Here is a 23,118-nt window from a genome sequence, read left to right as displayed (position 1 = left end):
TGTACAAACTCTGAATTCAATGTCAATAATTGCACCGAAAACGTTCCAGCCCCGACGCCGGCGAACCTTTTCCGGTCTAGAGCCCACCTACCTCCGAAGCTGCGCATGCCCAGTGGGCCCTGCAGCGCTGCTCCGCCTCCGAGCATCTCGGACCTCTTTCACCAGATAAAGATATCCTGAAACGGGGCTACTGTTGGCTGACGCAAACAATACCCAAGATTTTCCAAGAGCTTTCGGGTACGTAAGCCGAAAAGGGGTGATCAGTCTCGGCCCCAAAATTCCCCATAGCAAGAGCCCAAGTACACAAAGCAGCTCTTTTCACTCGAGGGGCCCCGAAGAAGGGGAGGGTGATGGGAGAAGACGAGCGACTACAAGCCCCAGCATTCAGTGCGCAAGCTGACTCCTGGGAAGAGGCCCGCCGTGCGGCGCCGCCCGGCCTCGGCCCGGAATCCGGGCCTAGAGCGAGATGCTGCACGTCGGCCCACCAGAATTGTCAAAAGGAGGAAGACCGGCGGGGCGTTGTGAGCGTGCCCTTAGGCCGCGTGTTCACGACGCCCGCCGTTTCAGGGAGCCCTTGGCATGCTAGGGTGTGGGGTCCCTGCGGGTCAGCCCATCCCGCCCTGGCCTGTGTCAGAGCTCCACGGTCCTAGCGCCTCCTGCGTTGCCACTGAACGCCAGAAGCCGGACGTGACGTCCCTGTGGAAGAAGAAGGGAGAGGTGGAGCGCGGCGTGGTGACGTCCTTCCAAGATGGCGGAAAGAGAGTGAGGAAACTGTGTCCCCCCTTTGGATTACTCTAGGTGAGTTCTCGTTCCCCCTTCCCTCCCTCCCCAGCCTTACTTCTCCGCTCACTCCAGACCCTGGGCCTTTGGGGAGGAGGCTCCTTGGAGTACGAGCTCAGGTCGGGGGGAAAGATGTTAACGTGGAAAACTTGGACCAGGTAGCCCCAGTGATGGCCTTGGCCACAACCTCTAAGCCGGGGATTCGCGGGAGTGGGCATTGGACGGAGGGCAGGGCGGCAGAAGCTGCGAGGCACTGGCTTTGGTTGTCACTCTCAGTTGCGGCCGGCAGTGGAAAGAGGAGAAGTGAGGGGTGTGGCCTCTTTGGGGTGAGTGACGGAGTCTGACAACTCTTAACACTGCTCGTTCTCCACACAGTGGGCACCCGCCCCTCTTTTTAAAGCCGCTGGATGCACTCTTTAAACTAACAGGTTTAGGCGATTTAAGAGTTAATTTTTAAAGAACCTCGTACCTTGTTCTTTCCCTATCTGTCCCAAGGAGTCATTTTTTAAAATGTGTTTTATATATTTTTTTCTTAACATGTTTATGCCTGCTGAGCTCGAGAGTCTGGAGGTACATCTCATGCAAAAAGAATGGGAATTTGTGGTGCTTTTTAGAAAGTATTTTCACTCATTGCCCCATCTGTGTCCAAAGGATTGTGTTGGGGGGTAGAAAATGAGAGATGATTTTATGCTTGTTCATGTTACCCTGTGTTCTTTGTCTCAGCAATTGATTGGAATAGACATTTGATGAAACCTTAGGGTTACTGATTTATTTCTTTCTGTTTTTTAGAGCAAGGGTAAAATTCCACTCTGATATCAAAATGCAGTATTCCCACCACTGTGAGCACCTTTTAGAGAGACTGAATAAACAACGGGAAGCAGGTTTTCTTTGTGACTGCACCATAGTGATTGGAGAATTCCAGTTTAAAGCCCATAGGAATGTGCTTGCCTCATTTAGTGAGTATTTTGGTGCGATTTACAGAAGCACTTCAGAGAACAATGTCTTTCTTGATCAGAGTCAAGTGAAGGCTGATGGATTTCAGAAACTTTTGGAGTTTATATACACAGGGACTTTAAATCTTGACAGGTAAAGTACATATTTTTACTTTTTTAAACTAGCGAATAGTCTTTAGAATAAAGTATGTTATTTTTTGCTTTTTGCTTTTGTCCTGAGGATAGTCTTCACATAGTGTAAGCCACTGATTTGGGACAAACATACTACATTTCTTAAATACAAAAAAGCACAGATGTTAATAAAATGTTGTTTCTGACACTTGTTTTATCTACTGAAGTAAAGCCTATGATTTCTGTTTTGTAACTGAATTCTAAGTGAATTCCAGTTTCCCCTTGGTTTTTTTCATATTCCTCTAGTCTTCTCTCTCCCTGACTCTTCCCTACCTCTTAGATGGAGAATAAAAAGAAGAACCTCTGTGTTCATTTAATAGTACTCCTGTTTTCAGCCATAAATAGCAGTGGACCTCTTCCTTATCTTGATTCAGGAAGATAACATAATTGGCATATAAATGACTTCATTTGAGTTAATTCTGTGTACATTGAAAAATGGAATAGAATAGTGTCATTTAATCTGACATGATGAATTATTTAAATTTACTGAATAGTTGACTTTACAAGTGCCTCTGGTGTGAAATTGAGAATAGGTAATGTAATATAACCACAAAGCCAATGAATTTTGTTGATCTTTAGTTATTTCCCTTTTTCCAGTAACTTTGCTGGAAAAATCTTGATTTGAACCAACTCAAGATCCTCATGCTAAGAATGATTGTGAAGAAGAGCCAGGTGTTTTGTTTAATCCTTTCTGACACGAACATATTTTTTCCTGGGAGCTATGTGTTTGGGTCCAGCCACAAATGTTAGAGAAGACTTATACCAAAAATAGAAAATTTCTACACTTACAAAGAAAACAGGCAGAATAATACAGAACTCAGTGGACTCAGGAGCCAGATTACCTTGATCAAGTCTTACACTAGCACTCTGATCTTGGACTAATTCCTTAATTTCTCTTTGTATTTCTGGTTGTGAAATGGGGATTATAATAGATTTCCTAGTCATGTCATTAGGATTAAATGAACTCATACAAAGTATTTAGCCATATACCTGGCAATATGTAAATGACTTTCAGAAACTATTCAAAAGGTAAAAGCAAGCTTACACGCACTGTAAATTCATGCTTGTAAACAGAGGCCTGTCAGTTATTGCCCTAAGCAAATGCTGATTGGTTCTCTTAACTGAGCATATAAACTTTATGAAATAGATAATTTGCATATGAATTGCTATTTTAGTAATGAACAATTAGTGTGTAACTCAATGTTAGTTTGTATTGGCTTTAAAGGCTGCCTGACTTTGTCTATTTGATGGTTCATTTTATGTAGCACTAAGCACAATTATAATCAATAGAGTAAATTTGGCTTTATTTTAGTGATTTAATTATAATAATTTAATAGTAGATAATGAAACAAAATCAAAAATGCTTAAACTTTTTAGAGAGTGACAATGCTAGATGTAATTAAAATTTTTTGTACAAACGATAAAATTGTGTTTATATATGAGATATTTATGCTTTATCTCTGCAAATAGAGAATTAGCTTATTACAAGACCATTCCTTATTATTCCAAAATTATAACCAAGGGCCATAAGGAAATAGCATCTTTAATGTTTTCTTATATAGGGGAAAGATTCATTTTGCCAACAGATTATGTTCCAAAAGCTTATTTGTAGTATGCGTAGGAACTTGGAATGGATTGTCCCAGAGAATAAAATGTTCCCTATACTAGTGGCTAGGTTTCCAAACCTATAAATTTTCTTAATCTCTAATGGGTGCAATATAAGTTTTCTTAACCTATAATCAAAGAATTGTTATATGTATAATATAATTTTTAAAAAGCCTTTCATAATGCTAAATTTAAAAACAGGAAACACAGGTGTTTGACACAAAGCAAGTTTAATTGAATGATGAGAAAATGAGATTTGTAGCTACTGCAGTGTACTACTAAAGACCTGGAAGGTTCATGCCTCTAGTTGCTTTTAATTTCATTCCACGTTTTACTTTTTTAAAAAACAAAGGTGTATTAATAGTACTCTATTTTTATTATCAGCTATAATTAAAATCCTTTCTTGCTCCTACATATAATCAATCAAAGGAGGAATGGGAAAAGATTTTTTTTTTTTCCCTGTAGACTTAAGTAATATTGGGGAAAATGGCAAGAAAAAGGGTACTTGGGGCTTTGGTTGGGGGGAGGCGGAAAGAGGAGATGGGATGTTTATCCATCCTCAAATATCTAAAAGGGTCATATTTTCATTGTTAATACAAGCAAGCTCAACTCTGAATCTCTGGCCACAAAAACTAAAGTGCTCAAAGATTCTATGACTTACCCTTATAGCTTCAGTTGATAATGCAGTGCTAGTAATTAAACAACTTCTCACTACTTTGTGAACTTCTAGAGGACATGGACTATTTGACATTTCTTAATCTCTCTCAGTATCGCACATGGTGGATGCTTAGTAAATAATAGTGACTGGAATGTTGAACAGGTGACTTAAGTCTTCCTATATAAACCTAATGTGTCAAACTTTCCAGGTAACTTGGTTGAGTATCACAAGGAAGAAAGAGAAGTGGGAGAGTTGCTAGGGAAACCCTAAAACCCTGTTTTAAAAAACCCTAGGGACCAACAGCATAAGCGTCAGCAGGGAGTATGTTAGAAGTGCAGACTGTCCCCACTGCATACTTAATAACAAGATTCCCAGGTGAGTCACTTGTGCAGAAAGATTGAGAAGTCCAGTTAAAATTCACCACAGGGGAGCAAAGGAATATAATAGGAAACGGTTTTTTAAGACTCTTCCAGTTGCCAATATAGAAAGTTGGTTACTATCTTAAGGGGCCTCAGGCTATTTTTGTGTGCCAAATGTTAAGAAATTTAACGTTTTATTTTTCTGTTGCAATACATAGGTAGCTCTGAGTAGCCATTATATTTTATCTTCGTGAGTTCTATAAAACTGGCGATTTTTTTTTTTTTAATTGAGGTAACATTGATTTAGAAGTTATGAAAAACTGGAGAATTTTAACTAAACAAACATTAATGTGTGTGAATTAACTTTGTAAGTTTCTCTTAATTTTGCCTTTTTCATCATTATGCTTTATTATGACTTTGAAGGATATTGAAGTAAATGTGAAGCTTTGTTTAAAAAAGCAGTTTTTCTTTGATCAGAATATTGTCATTTAGCCTTGTTTCCTTACAGTTGGAATGTTAAAGAAATTCATCAGGCTGCCGATTACCTGAAAGTGGAAGAAGTGGTCACTAAATGTAAAATAAAGATGGAAGATTTTGCATTTATTGCTAATCCCTCTTCTACAGAGATATCTAGTATTACTGGAAACATTGAATTAAATCAACAGACTTGTCTTCTTACTCTGAGAGATTATAATAGCAGAGAAAAATCAGAAGTGTCTACAGATTTAGTTCAGGCAAATCATAAGCAAGGGGCATTAGCAAGGAAGTCATCTCAAACTAAAAAGAAGAAGAAGGTCTTCAACTCCCAGAAAGTAGGGCAAAATAAAGCAGTGCAATATCCCAGTGACATTTTAGAGAATGCATCTGTTGAAATATTCTTAGATGCGAATAAGTTGTCCACACCTGTAATAGAACAAGTTGTACAAAGAAATGATAATTCAGAACTCGAGTTAACATCAGTTGTGGAAAATACATTTCCAGCACAAGATATTGTACAAACTGTTACAGCAAAACGGAAACGTGGAAAATCACAGCCAAACTGTGCTCTGAAAGAACATTCTATGTCTAATATAGCCAGTGTCAAGAACTCTTATGAGCTGGAGAGCTCTGGGGAAGAGCTGGATCAGAGATATTCCAAGGCCAAGCCAATGTGCAACACATGTGGGAAAGTCTTTTCAGAAGCCAGCAGCTTGAGAAGGCACATGAGAATACATAAAGGAGTCAAACCTTATGTTTGCCACTTGTGTGGAAAGGCATTTACCCAGTGTAACCAGTTGAAAACACATGTAAGAACTCATACAGGTAAGACTGGTTTGTGGGGAGATAAATTGTTTTTATACTGTTGCTAATTTTTTTCATAAAGAACATGTTAATACAGAATGTTGACCACTTGTATCAAAATTTGACACACACTTGTATTTATAAAAATGTTTATCATGTTAGCCTGTTGAAAGTTTCCTTGTAATTGTGACCAGGTACTTAATGGCAATTTGTTTTATCCTGATAATCTGAAGTTCTAATGCATGGGCTCTTTATACTGTTTTTCCTGATAGTTAAAATAATAATAAACTTGGTTCTAGCTTGCTAGCAATTAACAGAGGCAATGATATTAAAACTATAAAGAAAATTAATTACACCTCAGGCCTAATCTCAGATTTTGACAACATGTCTTATCACCTGCTTCCTGGACTTTGTCAACCTCTGAACTTGTTTATCAAAATGGTCCATACATTCCTTCCTCAGCCTCTATATTTACCTTTAAGAAACTTCAGTGTATACTTTTTAAGATGCAATATGCATTTCTCTCAGTGATCACTTTTCACAACTATGAATTGAGAAACACTAATTTCTTTTAACTTTACTACTGTTTTCATAATAATCTGCAATAAAGAGAACGTTTGCTCTTATTACTTGAAGCAGTTTTCATTTTCTGAATAACAGAACAAGTGCTGTTGATGAACTCTTTCCATGACTTAAGCAACTAAAACAAACTATTTCATTCTAAATAGATAAACATTTTGTTTACTTGTTCCATTAGGTGAGAAGCCATACAAATGTGAATTGTGTGATAAAGGATTTGCTCAGAAATGTCAGCTAGTCTTCCATAGTCGTATGCATCATGGTGAGGAAAAACCCTATAAATGTGATGTATGCAATTTACAATTTGCAACTTCTAGCAATCTCAAGATTCATGCAAGGTAAAAACAAGAAGAAACAAATTTATCTTTGAATCTGTTATTCACTATAACCTTATCAATAGACTACTATATTGGAATTCAGTACAGTAGAATTCTAATTGTGGTGCTACCATCAGCACATTTAAGGAACCACAAAGAAGCCAGTATGACTAGAGGGGAATAGATAGGAAGGGAATATACTAGAAAATAAGATCAGAATGATGATCAGGCATCCAGATAGTGTGAGGTTTTATAGACCATTATAAAACTTTTATACCTGAGATTGAGAAATAAGTGGTCTTGTTTGCATTTTAAGAGTATCATCCTGGCTACTATATTAGGAAAAGATAGCAGGATTGCAGAAGTGAAAGCAACATGATCATTTAGAAAGCTGTAGATAAAACCCAAGTGAGAGTGATGATAATTCAAGACAGAGTGATAGCAGTGGAAGAGATAAGTAGTAGTCATTCTGAATATGTTTCAGAGGTAGAGCAAACAGACTTTGCTACAGATTTGGATATGGGATATGAAAGAGAAGGGAAAAGGAAAGAAAGTGTAAAATCAAAGATGATTCCAAGGACCTGAGCATCCAAAAAGATGGAATTACCATTAACTGAGATGGAGATTTATGGATACAGCACTTTAAGCAGGAGTATAGGCGAGTAGATCTCTGAACATGTTAAATTTGAGTTGACTTATATGTACTTTTGAGTGGATATGTACTAGAGACAATTGTCTTAAGTATGGAGTTTAGGGACTGGTTGAGCTGAAGACATAAATTTGGTAGTTATCGGCATATAGATAGTATTTATTTTTAAAGATTATTTATGCATATAAGAGCTGGGGTGCAGAGCAGAGGTATGGGGTGGGGGTGAGAGGATTCGCCAGATACAGAGTGGGGAGCAGAACAGAAGGATCTACTGAAATACACTGCTAATGGGAGCAGCAGGTGAGACAGGAGAGGTCTGCTGAGCCATGTGGTTCACCTCCCTGGTGGGGGATCAAAGTCATGCTGCAGTGGTTGCAGATAGCTTCGTAGTGCTGAGAGTTAACCCCTTGCACTACCGGGAGGCCCCTAGATAGTATTTAAAGCTATCACATGGGATAAAGTCACCCAGAGAGCAAATATGGATAGAACATATGGAGTTATGAAGCATTTTAAGGTTTTTCAGAGATGGGCAAAAACTAGCAGAGGTGGACTGGGAAGGAACAATCAGAATAGGAGGTAAATGACCTTGGAATCCAAGTAAAGGAAGTGATTCCAGTGGGAGTGTGTCAAATTCTTATTATAAGGAGGTGAAGACTGAGAATTGACTGGCAGATTTAGCAAAGTTGAGAGAATTGACTGGCATATTTAGCAAAGTTTAGCAGTACCCTTGATAAAAGCAGCATTAGCAGAATGTAGTTAGAAATGAGATTAGTAAAGAGTAAATGGAAGTTGAATAGTTGGGGACTCAAGTTTTTGGTAAAGAACTGCAGAGAACTGCTGAGAGTTAACTCAGGGTCTTTTTTTAAGATGAACTCAGTGAACTCAGGGTCTTTTTTTAAGATGAGTATATTTGTATGCTTTGATCCATTGAGGTGGGAAAAATGGATGATGTAGGATGAAGAAATTGTAGGAGTGAGATTGTTGAATAGGTGAGGAGGACAGTATCTTTTAACTATACAGACTGGAGTGGTTGGATTCAGATGAACTGGCGCTCTCTTTACAGTTGATAAGAAGGAAAAGAAAGCAAACTTTGAGGTGCAGATGCCTGTAATGGACAGTTGTTACAGTGAAAGTTTTCTTGTAATTGCCTAAGTTGTTCACAGTGGAACCAGAAGAAAGGGCATTACCTACAAGTAAGGATGGGTAAGGAGGTACCTCAGCTTTGAAAAAAAGTTTTGAAGAGTGAGTGAATGGATAAGCAAAATTATTGCCTGCAGTATTGGGGTACGTTGGACAGAAATAATGGCCAAACTTAATGAATTAATCTTATAACTAATGTTTAGATTTAAACAACCAGATATTTATTTTTGACAGTATTTAAACTGTTGGTCTTAAATACATACTCTTGGTCTGTAAAGATGAAATAAGATAACTACGTGGAAAATTGTGTGAAAACTGCTTGTTATGTCTCTTGATTCCCAAATTGTTTTCCTGATCAGTATATAACTATATTTGTTTACTAATAGGAAACATAGTGGAGAGAAGCCATATGTCTGTGATAGATGTGGACAGAGATTTGCCCAAGCCAGCACATTGACCTATCATGTTCGTAGGCATACTGGAGAAAAGCCTTATGTGTGTGATACCTGTGGAAAGGCATTTGCTGTCTCTAGTTCTCTTATCACTCATTCTCGAAAACATACAGGTAAGAATTTAATGTGGAATCTGCTTAAAATAAGGAAAGTTATAAATAAAAGAAAAAGGGAAATTAAACCTAACAGACTTGGTAGTTATGTATCTCTTGTCTTTGTGCTTTGAAGCTTTTTATGCTTATGATTCTCACATAAATAGTAAATATAAAAAGTCTTATTTTCAGACTATTACATAATAGGTGTCATATAACTGATACACCTTAAAAACAGGTAATTTTTACAATTATAAACTTTACAGGAGACATATTTTATGACCTTACAAAAACCCCTAAAGTTCTTGAAGTTTCACTTACCCTGTATAAAACTGAGGAGTGAAGTTAAGGGGTGGGGATGGGTTTGGATAGAATATTGATTTTATGATTAATTAGGACTTAGCTCTATACAGATATTCTTAGATTTGAAAATTAAACATAGGCTGTAAATGCAAAGTTCTGTTTTGAAACAAATTCTGTTTATAGATTTTGATTTTTTTTGTAGGATGCATTTTAAAATAGAATCTTTCCTGAATGATTTTATCCCCCTTTAATATTATAATAGGTGGGAAGATTTGAAATGTATGTTGATGAATCTACATATTTTTATTTTATTTTTTTATTGAGGTAACATTGCAGTATATGATTTAGAGATATAGGGTCATACCCTTCAAGTGTATGTTACCGACCACACCCACCACCAAAAGCACCCATGATCCTCCTCAATAGTCCATTGTGCTCCTTCTTGGTTCTGTTCTCCTCCCCTTCTCCTCACCCTCCAATTCTACAGTCAGATTTTGAGAGTTGTTATTGGTTTTTCTGGGGTCAGATTTTATTGGACCCTTTAATTTATTTCTCTGTATTCCACATAAAAGTGACAGCATTCTGTATTTGTCTTTCTCCTTCAGACTTATTTCACTTAGCAGAAGCTCCTCCAGTTTCATCCATGTTTTCGCAAATGACAAGAATTTGTCATTTTTTAGATTGAATAGTATTCTTTTTTGTACATAACCATATCTTCCTAGTCTGTTCATCTGTCTTTGGCTACTTAGGGTGTTTCCATAACTTGGCTATTGTAAATAGTACTATAATGAACATAGGAGTGTATACATCCCTTTGAATTTGTGTTTTTACATTCTTTGGGTAGATAACTAGGAATAGAAATGCTCTATCATGGTAAATCTATTTTTAAGATTTTGCGAACTGTCCATACTATTTTCCATTGGAACTGGACCAGTCTACATTCCCATCAGAAATCTGTAAAGGAAACTTTATCTCTACATCCTAGCCAACATTTGTTCCTGGTCTGTTTTGGTATGGGCCATTCTCACAGGTGTAAGGTTGTATTTCATTGTGGTTTTGATTTTCATTTCCATGACAATAAGTGATCATGAGCATTTTTTCATGTGCTTAATTGCCATCTATGTTCTTTGGGGAAGTGCCTTTTTAACTCTTCTGCTCATTTTTTGATTGGGCTATTTTGTTGAGTTGCATAAGTTCTTTGTAGGTCTTGGAGATCTGCCCTTTGTTAGATGTATGGTATGCAAACATTTTCTCCTATTCAGTAGGGTGTCTTTTTGTTTTGCTGATAGTTTTATTGTGCAGCTTTTTAGTTTACTAGAACCCCAATTGTTTATATTCTCTTTTATTTTTCTTGCTGTTGGAGACAAATCCACAAAGACATCACTGAAGCTTCTGCCATGGAGTGTTTTGCTGTTTTCTTCCCTGTATTTTAGGGTTTCCAGTTTTACATCTTGTCTTTATCCATTTTGAGTTAATTTTTGCGTATGGTATGAGATAGTGGTCTATATTGAATCTTTCCCAGGTGTCTAGTTTCCCCAACACCACTTGTTGAAGAGACTTTCCTTTCTCCAGTGTGTACTCTTGGTGTCTCTGTCATAGATTAATTATCCATCTACTTGTGGGCTTATTTCTGGACTCTCAATTCTGTCCATTAAACTGTGTATCTGTTTTTGTTCCAGATCATTTGTTCCAGATCATGGTTATTTTAGCATTGTAATGTAGTTTGAAGTCTGGCAATGTGATGCCACCTCTCTGTTTTTGTTTTGTTTTGTTTTTTAAGTTTTCTTTGCCTATTCAGGGTCTTTTGTGGTTCCATAGGAATTTCAGTAGTGTCTTTTCTATTTCATGGAAGAATGCCATTGAAACTTTGATAGGAACTACATTGAATCTGTATGTTGCTTTGGGTTAGATGACCATGCTAATTATTCCAATCCATAGGCAGGGAATATCTTTCCATATCATTGTGGCTTCCTCTATTTCTTTTAACAGTGCCTTATGGTTTTCATTATACAGGTTTTACATCTCCTTTTTTAAGTTGCCCTCTTGATATTTCATTCTTTTTGATGAACTATAAAATGGGAATTATAAAATGGGACTGTTTTCTTGACTTTTTTCTCTTCTAGCACATGGTTTGCATATAGGAAAGCAACAGATTTTGGTACATTGATTTTATAACCTGCTACTTGGCTGTACTGATTCATTGTTTCAGTTAGTTTTAGTGTAATCTTTAGCCAGTTTGGATTCTTTTTATAGCTATCTCTTTCCTGATTGCTTTAGCTAGGACTTCAGATACTATGTTGAATTGTAGTGAAAGTAGACAGCTTTGTCTTACATTGGCTCTTAGATAAAAAGTTTTCAGTTTTTCACTATTGAGAAAGATGTTAGCTGTAGGTTTATCATAGATGACCTTTATTATGTTGAGGTATGTTCCATCTATCCCCATTTTTTTTAGTGTTTTTTTAATCCTAATGGATGGTGTATCTTACCAAATGCTTTCTCTATGTAGGTCTATTGGTATTATCATGTGATTTTTTTTTTTTTATCTTTCCTTTTTGTTGATGTGGTCAATTACATCGATTTTCAGATGTTGAACCATCCTTGCACCCCTAGAATGGGTAGTTCCCATTTGGTCATGATGTTTGATCCTTTTAATGGATTGTGAAATTGAGTTTGCTAATATTTTGTTGAGAATATTTGCATCTATGTTGAGCACGGAAATTGATCTCTAAATTTCTTTTTTTGTGGTGTCTTTTTCTGGGTTTTGCATTGGCGGAGTTGGTCTCATGGGTTTAGAAGTATTCCCTCTTCCTCAAATTGTTGGAAGAGTTTGAGAAGGATAGGTTTTAGTTCATCTTTGAAGGTTTGCTAGAACTCAGTAGTGAAATAATCTTGTCCAGGACATTTATATTTTGGTAGACTTGATTGTTTCTCACATCCCTAGCTTGTAATTGGTATGTTCAGGTTTCTATTTCTTCTTGATTCAGTCTACAATGGTTGTATATTTGTAAGAATTTGTCCATCTCTTGTGGGTTATTCAGTTTTCAAAATGCGAATGTTCATAGTAATCTTGTGTGACTCTCTGAATTTCTGAGACGTCAGAAATTTCACTTTCATTTATCACTCTTTGTATGAGTTTTGTCCCTTTTTCTTTGTCAGCCTGGCAAGGGGTTTGTCTGTTTTGTTTCTATTTTCCAAGAACCAGCTTTTGGATTGTCTTTTTGATTTTTATTTCATTTATTTCTGCTCTAAGTTTTATTATTAACTTTCTTCTTCTCGTTTTTGTTTCTGTTTGTTCATCCCTTTCTAGTTACTTAAGGTGATAGATAAGATTACTCATTTGAGTTCTTGTTTGTTGATGGGCGCCTGTATTGCTATATACTTCTCTTAGTACTACTACTTTTGCTGTTTCCCATAGATTCTGGTAGGTTGTGTCCTCATTTTCATTATCCAGGTATTTTTTAATTTCTTCTTTGATTTTGTTTTCATTAACCCAATGTTTATTCTGTAACATGTTGTTCAACTCACATATTAGAAGTTTTTCCTGCTTTTTAGTTAATTTCTCCTTTGATACCATTGTGATCAGAAAAGACTCTTGATTTCAGTTTGTTTTTTTAAATATTTTATTTTATATAATTCTTATATCATTTTTCATCTTTGCACAATGTATGCATTTTCATTATCGTTATATTCCCCATACAATTGCACCCCCCCTTATTTTGACTATAGTCCTTTGTCTTCCCACCCCTCCCTCGCCCCCCCCCCATAGTGTGTCTCTGGTTTATAGTTGCTTGTTGATTTTGATTTTTACTTTGTATTGATTAAAAATATGGAATGCTTCATGAATTTGCCTGTCATCCTTGCGCAGGGGCCATGCTAATCTTCTCTGTATCGTTCCAATTTTAGTATATCTGCTGCCGAAGTGAGCACTCTTGATTTCAGTTTTAATGAATTTATTGATATTTGTTTTGTGACCCAGTTTGTGGTCTATCCTGGCAAATGTCCAGTGCGCATTTAAGAAGAAGCCATATTCAGCTTTTTGGGTACAGTGTTCTATAAATATCTGTTAAGCGTATGTGGTTAATTATTTGTTTAAGGCTGTTTATTTTCTCTTTTGTTGATCTGTCCGTTGGTGAAAGTGGGATCCTAAATTCCCCCTACAACTGTTGTGTTCATGCCAATGTATGTTTTCAGATTCATTAATAGTTATCTTATATAAAGGAACACGTAGTTCTCTCCTCCCCTGGGCCACTAGCCAAACCCAGGAGCATAGCTACAAAATTTTCATGGCAGACTTCTACCCAACTGCAAATTCTAGGTACCTCTTTTCATCCACCTTTTATTGTATGGAGTTGAATTTTCTCAGTGTCCCTTCTGACATGATGAGCTTTGGTCTCTGATGTCTGAGATGTGCTGTAGTTTCACCTCAAATCACTCTGGACTTTTCTCAGATTATCTATCTCCTGGAAGTGAAACACCTTCTTCCTCTCTCATCCTTATAGTCAATTCTTAATTCAAATTTACATGTTTTTTAAAAGTCACATAAAAATTGAATTGTCCAACTCATCTGTATTATAACATTTGCAGAAATAGTTTTATTATATGAAAAGCATCAAGCTACATAACTGTATAATAATCATTAATATTTAAGTTGGATGACATTGAGAATACCTCTATAATATAATATACAGAGGTTTTAATTTAAATATTTTAGAACAACTTAACTTTAGATTATTGTATTGATAAATATTATATTGGTATAGTACACCACTTCGCTATCTTTTATTTTCCATCTAGGTGAAAAACCATACATATGTGGTATTTGTGGGAAAAGTTTTATTTCCTCAGGAGAGCTCAACAAACACTTTCGATCCCATACAGGTCTGTGTTTAGGGAGAACGCATCATTTTTTGTTCTCTCTATAATTTCTTTTTATGTAAACCTTGACTTTTAAACCATTATGGACTATATGGTATCTAATCACACTCTACCTGTAGATATTATTTTAATGTCTTTTTGCTTGCATATTTTGGTTTTTTTTAGCTGTTTGTAGTGTGAAATAAATTTGCTCAAGAACTGAATAGACTTTCTAAGGAATATGCCAGATTATAGTTTTTAAATTATTTAGATTAAATTGCATAGATAAGCCAAGAAATGACAAAGATTTAATAATATTAAACTTTCTTATTTCTGGTATGCAAGTTTTAGGAATAAGTTTTAGTACTGAGAGTTTATTCTAAAAGTAATCTGTAGTATAGGAAATATTGAATGTAAAAAAATTTTTAAACAAAAACATGAATGAAATGTACTGCTGTCTTTTTCTTTTTAAAAGTTCTCATAATCCCTGTTTAGAAGTAGACATTTAATAAATTTATTGGCAACTTTTATAGTCTTGTGCTCCTTCGTTTATATTATGAAGTAGTAGGCAATTCTTATTTCAAAAGAATTATTTTGTAACATTTATTTTTAAAGGATTTTCTACTTTATAAACTACCTGAGGACAGAAATCATAATTATGTAATTTTTTCCCTTTTGCTCTATCACTTAGGCAAGGTCTGGCATTTAATTAGCATTCACTAAGTGTTTGATAGAAAGAGGTTTTTTTTTGTTTGTTTTGTTTTTAGGTTTAAATTTCTGTTAATGAAAATGCTCATTTTCTCTTCAAATGGGTATGCTTTGTATAAGAGTGCCTTTATGTATAGAAGCTTTTGTTTCAGTATATTAGAACCAAATGATTAAAACTCAATTTGAAACTAAATTTAAACAGTATAGTAGTTGTTACCTTGTGTTCATAAGCATTGATATTTTTGCTAGCAGCTTTTAAAATACTGAGATCTTATTTTTTTTTTTTTACTTGTTTTTCAGGAGAAAGACCATTTATCTGTGAATTATGTGGAAATTCTTACACTGACATTAAAAATTTAAAGAAGCACAAAACAAAAGTCCATTCAGGTAAATGCTTGTGTTTTTAAAATAAAAATTTGTGCTCTTATTGGTGCTATCCTCTAAAATGTTGAGGTACACATTGTAACTGTTTAAATTAGATGTATATTTTTAAAAACTAGGCATGTACTATGAGAAAGGTGGCTTTATGATTTGCAGCTAAAGTCACTCTTTAGCTTTTCATATTGACTTAATATACTTGAAATATTTCCTCCCATAAAAACATAATTTATGAACAATTTCAAGAATGAAAGAATACATAAATTATATATTACTTTCCCTACTATTAGAGTCTGAGTTACCTGGGCTTTGCTGTGGTTGTTGTGTAGAAAGGGGATTTGTGAGCACTAGTCCAGAAATATATGAGGAAATAAAAGAAACAAGTAGCAAAGAATTGTTACAATAATATAAAAATGGAAAGCCAAACTACAAAATTTTAAGACTTTCGCTTAATTGAAGTCTTGAAAAGGTTCGCAGTGTTTATTACCATTCTATTGTAATGATTAGAAACAAAACATTGGGCTTCTTCATTGTATAGAGATGAATAGAGATAGTAACATCTAAAGACAGCAGTCATTAACTCAACAGACATTTATTAAGTCACCTCTTAATACCTGTGTAAAGTGTATGAAGTTGAATAAGGCATAGTCAGTCTTAGTTCTCAAAGAAACTGGCAATCTGGTATTGCTTAGTAAACTGTCAGTACAAGACAAAATATCAGATATGATAGAGACCCCAAAAGTGCTAAAAAGTCATTAAGTCCTTCTGAAGTCAGTTTGAAAAAGACTCAATTCCAGAGAACTTACAGGGTAGAAATGGTTCAAAGGATCGATATGGGGAAAGGAGAATTCATTCCTGGCAGAGAGAACAAAGGAATTATTAATATATGAAAGTGTAGGCTGTATTGGCTTGAAGAATAATCTGGAAAAAACAGAATTATAACTTTATCAATGCATATGATTAACATGGATGGTGAGTTTGAAATTCTGTTAGTACTTGAGAGTGACAGAAGCATGGTGAAACTAGGGGAAAATTTGAAGGCAAAAGTGCATTTTTAGTTGGCATAATAATTACTTCCTTGAGTAGAACAGAATTTCACAACTTGGAAAATACATGACAGTACCATACCTCTGAACTTGAACTCATCAAATGTGATATTTAGTAATTGTGAACAATTAAGAGTATTTGTACATTTGTGACACTGTTACTTTGAAGGAGCTAGAAAACTAGAAATCGGCATTTACCCTCAAAAGAATTTGTAGTCTATATGAGGATTCAAAATGTACCTAACTAGAACATTAAATAACAATGTGAGAAAGAGATAAGAGAGTAAATGAAAAATTGAGAAATGGGTGATAGAATTGATGTAGAATGGTTCCATTTTTATGATGGAGTTAGTGCTTCAACCTAGTGTTGAGACCCATGTTAGATTTGTGTAGATAATGAAGAGGCAAATCTGCAAAAGAGAAACAACATAACTAATGTGTTGAGGTTGGAATGCAAGTTTTGAGAATGCTGCACAGGTTTAGTCTGTCACAGGATTTTGGTTTTCCTTTTATAGATAGTGTGAATTTTTTCCCCTTCTATTTCAGGTGCAGATAAAATTCTAGATTCCAGTGCAGAGGATCACACCATGGGTGAACAAGATTCCACACAAAAAAGTCCTTTATCAGAAACTTTGGATGTGAAGCCTTCTGATATGACTTTACCATTAGCTCTTCCGCTTGGGACTGAGGACCACCACATGCTTCTGCCTGTCACAGATAATCAGTCTCCTACATCAGATACATTGTTGAGGTCAACCGTGAATGGGTATTCAGAACCACAATTGATTTTTTTACAGCAATTATACTGACTTTATATGGAATATAAGATGTCTCTGGTAGTAAACATAAACATATTTGGTAAGGTGCATATATTCATAGTAAATTGCCATTCATTTGAGTTGTGACCATTATTTGTCATTCACTGAAGTAAAAGCACCTGATGCTACATCATAACTGTGCAATGCTTGTTTTGATTTGACTTTGATGTCTAGATTATACACAGATTTTTAAGAGATGAGTTTATTCTACAGTGGCACTTCTTAGAGTGGGATTTTTAGCTTTTTTTTTTTTTTTTAGCTGTCTTAATTCCATTTTTATTTTGTGTTTTAGATGAAGTCATCTTTCATTTATTGAAGTGGAATCTGTCTGTCCATTTATATGATTCAATTTTGACCTGTGGGATTTTTGAACTTTCCTCCCCTCAAAATTTAAGCCAACTCTATGATAGTATCAGCCTAAGATACTGTCACTAAGAATAGATGAGTACATAATCCAGAAGAGAAAAATGGTAGCAAATAAGAATTGTGCTATTTCTCTATTAGTATGTTCCATTGGCGTTCAGTTTTCTAATGAAAAAAAATTGTTTCTCTTAAAAATTAGAGGACTGTAGATACATTTTTGTTCATTTAGAGCTCAGCTTTCTGGAGAAAACCAGTGGTCAGTCAGTACCTTGGAGTTATTTTAGACTATGTTTTTAGTATGAATTTTAGATAGGTATTTGGTGATTTTATCTCATTAAAAGACAGTTTCAAAATTTGATTCAGGTTATGTTTTAATAGGTTTCTAGATTACCGAAAATGAGGAAACTATACTGAATTTTGAGAATTTTTGATAAACCTCATACATTATGCACTTTTTAAAATACTGAATTCTTAAAAGAATTTTGTAAGTATAAACCTAAAGCATACTATAAATATAAATTACTTAACTTCTGAATTTGATACATTATATTACATGGTTAAGAAATCAATTATAAGCAAGCATTTGAGTTATCAGAAAGCCAGTTTGTTAAACATTTTATATTTGAGATTTCTATAAGTTTTGAGCTTTTAAATTTTATAAATTAAATCACAGCATTTTGTTGTCATAGTTTCACAGTAGTCCTTTTGCTTCCTAATAAATTAGAAAATTCATTACTATTCTGATATTTATTGCCAGTCTTCCCCATCTCGAACCTTTCCTACCTATTGATATATTTCACCACCTGATCTTTGGACATTATTTCCATAAAGTCAGTTCCTATAGCTGATCAAACCACCATGTTGACAATATTTCTCATTTCTGCCATGTCATTAGTCATGGCTTGTTTTCTGGTTTTAAACAATACGTGAAATAAAATTAATGTATTTTCTATTTGCATTGATTTCGTTAATTGTATTTTCTCTGGAATCCTAGTTGTAGGAATCACTTAGTGAACATAGTGAAACTATTTAATCCTTGTAAACTCTAGAGATTGTCCCTATTTCACAGCACATTCAGCATTTTCACAATAAATTGCCACTAGGGATATTGACTTAATGAAGTTTGAAATACTGCCTTTGTATAATATACAGCATACTACTTATTTCTCTAAGAAATCTAATTATGCATGTATATTAATTTAATATACTGGGTTTAAATTCAGTTTATAAAGTTAAAATGTTTACTCTGGCTTAAATTCAATAGGAAATAATTGGAATGTGAAAAAATTAAAGACTCAGCTTATTTAAGAAGCCTGCTGAAATGGAGAGGTTTTATATAATTCACATCTTTATTAATCCAAGCATTTACTGAACAAAATTTCTTTTTTAAATCTGCTATAGTGATGTCATAATATTATGAAGACAGTAGCTACCAAATTTCCTCTAATAAGATGGTGATTAGCTTTTTGTCTTTGTAGAGCTTAACCTTCAATTTATTCTGTTTTAATACTGGATTGGAGTAGCTAAAGTTGAGTTACTACTATGCATTTCTTCACACTGTTTGCTACTTAGCTAAAATTATTTTAAATTAGCATGACTTGATGCTCTCCCTGAATGACATGTAAAGAAAACTTGAAGACTGAGTATTCTGTCTTGTCATTCTTTCCATACTATTCTTTATCATACTATGCATACATTTTTATTGTATCTGATATCATTGTAACACTCATCATTTTAAGTGCAACTTGAAGTTATTTGTTACAAAGCAGTGTTTTGGAAAAGATATTTCTTAATCATTTAAGCATTATAAACTTTTTGAAATGCTCTAGGATGCTGAGGATCTTACTGAGAAAGAAGTTATTTTCTAAATTAAATTTGTGTTTCTATTAGATATATTCCACTGTATTGATAGGCTTTAGGCTTTTTTTTTTAAATAACGATTTATTCATTTATGCATACAAGAGCTGGGGTAGAGGCCAGGGGTGCGGAGGGTGAGAGGATTCACCAGAGATAGAGTAGGGAATAGAACAGGCACATAGACTGAAGTACATTGCTGAGGGGAGCAGCGGGTGAGTCAGGAGAGGTCTGCTATGCCATGTGGGTTGCTCCCTGGCCAGCCAGGCATCGAACTTATGCTGCAGAGGCTGCGGACAGCTTCATAGGTTGTGTCTTAACCCCTTGTGCCACCAGGGAGACCCCGGTTTTAGGCTTTTTAAGATAAGGAAAGCACAGATTGTACAGAAATGATTGCTTTTTTTATTTTATTATTTTTTAAAGATTTATTTATTTATACAAGCACTGGGTACAGTCAGAAGCGCGGGAGGGTGAGAGACTTCACCAGAGCCAGAGCAGGGAGCAGAACAGGCAGAAGGACTGAAGTACACTGCTGAGGGGAGCAGCGGGCGGCAGGAGAGGTCTGTTGCACCATGTGGGACCCTCGCCTGGCGGCCGGGTATCAAACTGGCGCTGCAGAGGCTGCGGGCAGCTTCACAACCCAGCACTCAACCGCTGCGCCACTGGGAGGCCCTGATTGCTGTTTTTAAATGGTATTTGTTTCGTTTCATTTCACAGCATGATTTTGATAAATTTTAGAATTTTTTTTTCTTTTTTTTTAAAAAGATTGATTTATTTATATAAGAACTGGGGTACAGGCCAGAGGCATGGGAGGGTGAGAGGATTCACCAGAGACAGAGCAGGAGCAGAACAAGCAGACAGACTGAGAACACTGCTGAGGGGAGCAGCGGGCAAGACAGGAGAGGTCTGCCCCGCCATGTGGGTTTCTCTCTGGCTGGCCAGGAATCGAACCAACCCTCAGCGGCTGTGGACAGCTTCACAGCGCTGTTCTCAACCTGCTGCGCCAACGGGGAGGCCCTAGAATTTTTTTTCAAAAGAAAATGTTGCAACAGTAAATTTTATATTTCAGAAGTGGTACCGATGAGAGTAGTTGAAATGTACTCAAAAACAATGTACATATACTCATTTTAAAAAAGAGTAATAGTTCCAACATTTGAATATATATCACAAACATTTTTAAAAATACCAATATCCATGTTCTTCCTTAGGCCTACTTAATCAAACTCTAGGTGATTTTAATGTATATCAAAATTGAAAACTATTCTGAACATTTCTTGATTTTCTGCCTTTGGAAAACATTGAAAAATGAAGCCTGTTGTATTATTTTCCATCTTTCACTCAGTGAGTGAATTTGACTCTTCAGAGTTTAGCTAGAAATACTACCAAGTAAGAATGTTGTAGTCATTGTCTTTAAATTTTATTAACATGAACAATGTTAATATTTAGTTATCAAACCATTAATTTCTTGAGACAGTGATATGTGGTCTACTCATCTGTCCTCAGCAAACCCTAGCTGCATTCATGTGAGAGATTCAGTGTATTTGTTGAAGGAATTAGATAATTATCAGATAAACATAGTCACTATCCAGAATAGGATATCTAATTCAAGAATAATATATACTAAAATGAAACAGCATGGATGTGAAAAGATACTTGTATTAAAATGCCTTGTCAGGATTTTAAATGCTGAAAAAGTATTGAAGTCAGAATACACAAAGCTACAAGATAAGATAAACTCCGTCCTTAACTTTACAATCAGTGGGAAAGACAACGCATAAATTTTACTAGCAACAAAACAAGCCAGAGGGCCTCCCTGGTGGTGCAAGGGGTTAGGATACAACCTATGGGCAATCCGTAGCCACTGTGGCACGAATTCAATCCCTGGCCAGGGAGCTACCCACATGGCACAGCAGACTCTCCTGACTCACCCACTGCCCCACTCAGCAGTGTATTTCAGTCAGTCTGCCTGTTCTGTTCCCCACTCTGTCTCTGGTGAATCCTCTCAGCCCCCACATCTCTGACCTGTACCCCAGTTCTTGTATACATAAATAAATAAATCTTTTAAAAAATTATTTAAAATTTTTTTTAAAAGCCAGAATATTCAGTGTTGTCATGCAGGAAGGCATGAAGGGAAATGTTGAAGCAGTCAAGGGATGTTGAATGGACAGAGAACGGGCCCTTGTTCCCGTGGATAGGCAAATGACACGGCTAATGGGAGAAATTAGACACCGCTGACTGAGATGCTGGATGGAAAATACAAAATGGAAAGAAGATAGGAGTCAAAGATAGGTTCAGGACTGTACCCACAGTCTTAATTAAATGTTTTCTGTGCCCTTAGCCTGTGCTATAGGAGTGGAGTTAGAGAGCCAGGTTTAGAACTCATGATTTCACACACCGAACTACAGTTGATTGTTGAAGAGTCAGGATTAGACAGCCACGTTTGTAACGCTTGTGATCCATGCTTGTGATCTTGCCACCAGACACTTTAACAAGGAAATAGAATTCTTCTTGAACTCAGACTGAGCCAGTCAGAGTCTTTCTACTGGCCCAGAGTCAATGAAACAAGCCAAAGTCTAAAGGAAATGTTGAATTAGCAGAAAACGCTGACGTGCAGATCTAAGGGTATGAAGCAGGTTTAAAGGACCAAGAAACTGAAATCCTAATTAGAAATAGAAGTGGGTGGCCTTCGTTTAGGCTTTGTAATCCCATTTTTGAGCTATGATAGTATGCTTCATTTCCTTGTCTGTGGATGCCACTGATCTTCACCTTATTGTAAATCCCCCTTCAATAGGCTTCGATCGCTTTTTGTTGCTTGCAATTAGACCATGCCCTTCGACACCTATGTTTTCATCCTTGGTGATAAAGATGGTGATGTCATTGTGACAGGGAAGACAAGTTGAGGTTTGTGGAAGAATTTTGGATATACTGAATTTGATTAGTGGTGAGGTAAACACATGAAAATGTCTAGTAATAGTCGGAGCCTGAAACAGTAAGAGTTAAAACTAGAGATACAGACCTTGCAGATAAGGGTAATAATTAATAGAAATGATTGTAGGCCCGGGAGATGAGGGGGGAAAAAATGAGGATGAAATATTGGGGGAAATGCAGCTAATGAGCAAAAGAGAAAAGGAAATGGAAAGTGGTAACAAAAAACCAGGGTGGTGCAAACCCCACAAAGAGGAGTAACACTTTGCTGGGCACATGTGGAGCAATAGGACTCAAATCAGAGCCACCACTGGGGACATATTGAGCATGATGATCCTCTGAGAAGGCAGCTATAATAGTAGAAACCAGATGGATATGATTTGAATAGTAGATATTAAGATGTAAAGCTGTTTAGTCTGAAAAGCGGACTATGTGAGACAAACTCAAATACCTGAAAAATATAAACTTTTTCTTTTTTGCTTTTTGTGATCTGCAACAGCTAATCTGAGACTGAGCTGGATATTAAAGAATGATTGCTAAGGGGGAAATGGAAGGAAACTGAACACATAAAAAAAAATAGAGTAGCAAATTTACAGCTCAGATAATGCAGAGAAAGTGGAGTTTTCCTGCAAAACGTGCATGTCCTTGAGCCTCTACCCAGTGAGAATTCTAAAAAAAATAAACTTTTAGTCTTAGCCAGTTTAAGACCTACTGTGATATAAAGGAGCTGTAGATTATATTTTAAGGTAAGGCTTAAACTTTTGGAAAACTCTTATGTCTGCCCTTTGTATTCTCTAAAAAATATGTGTCCAAATATATACAGCAGTGGGCTT

The 23,118-nt window shown here is 35.9% G+C and overlaps 1 protein-coding gene and 1 non-coding gene across 4 annotated transcripts; one reads left to right on the top strand and one right to left on the bottom strand.

Moving 5' to 3' along the window:
• Positions 1 to 102: 102 nt before the first annotated feature.
• Positions 103 to 17,986, top strand: MYNN (myoneurin). Of its 3 annotated transcripts, none has more exons than XM_037525730.2 (8): positions 103 to 798; positions 1,570 to 1,866; positions 5,035 to 5,828; positions 6,565 to 6,724; positions 8,879 to 9,057; positions 14,134 to 14,217; positions 15,202 to 15,288; positions 16,872 to 17,986. In XM_037525730.2, the coding sequence occupies exons 2-8, from the start codon at positions 1,601 to 1,603 to the stop codon at positions 17,132 to 17,134; spliced, it is 1,833 nt and encodes a 610-aa protein (XP_037381627.1). In that variant the 5' UTR covers positions 103 to 798; positions 1,570 to 1,600; the 3' UTR covers positions 17,135 to 17,986. The 3 variants fall into 3 exon arrangements, with proteins under 3 accessions (XP_037381627.1, XP_037381628.1, XP_037381629.1); XM_037525732.2 differs by lacking the exon at positions 103 to 798 and adding an exon at positions 810 to 1,350; XM_037525731.2 differs by lacking the exon at positions 14,134 to 14,217.
• Positions 13,160 to 13,266, bottom strand: LOC119258406 (U6 spliceosomal RNA). The gene has a single exon (XR_005128249.1). It is a non-coding gene; the product is annotated as a U6 spliceosomal RNA (small nuclear RNA).
• Positions 17,987 to 23,118: the final 5,132 nt, after the last annotated feature.

The sequence above is a fragment of the Talpa occidentalis genome, unplaced genomic scaffold (assembly GCF_014898055.3).
Source record: "Talpa occidentalis isolate TD23 unplaced genomic scaffold, MPIMG_talOcc4v2.1 talOcc4.4, whole genome shotgun sequence".
NCBI classification, from domain to species: domain Eukaryota; kingdom Metazoa; phylum Chordata; class Mammalia; order Eulipotyphla; family Talpidae; genus Talpa; species Talpa occidentalis.
Note: the sequence above shows the minus strand (reverse complement) of the source record. Positions and strands in the feature narration are given on the sequence as shown.

Coding starts and splice junctions, on each gene's coding strand:
- MYNN (XM_037525730.2), top strand. CDS start 1,601: ATGCAGTATTCCCACCACTGTGAGCACCTTTTAGAGAGACTGAATAAA. Junction 1,867..5,034: donor GGGACTTTAAATCTTGACAG/GTAAAGTACATA, acceptor GTTTCCTTACAG/TTGGAATGTTAAAGAAATTC. Junction 6,725..8,878: donor AATCTCAAGATTCATGCAAG/GTAAAAACAAGA, acceptor GTTTACTAATAG/GAAACATAGTGGAGAGAAGC.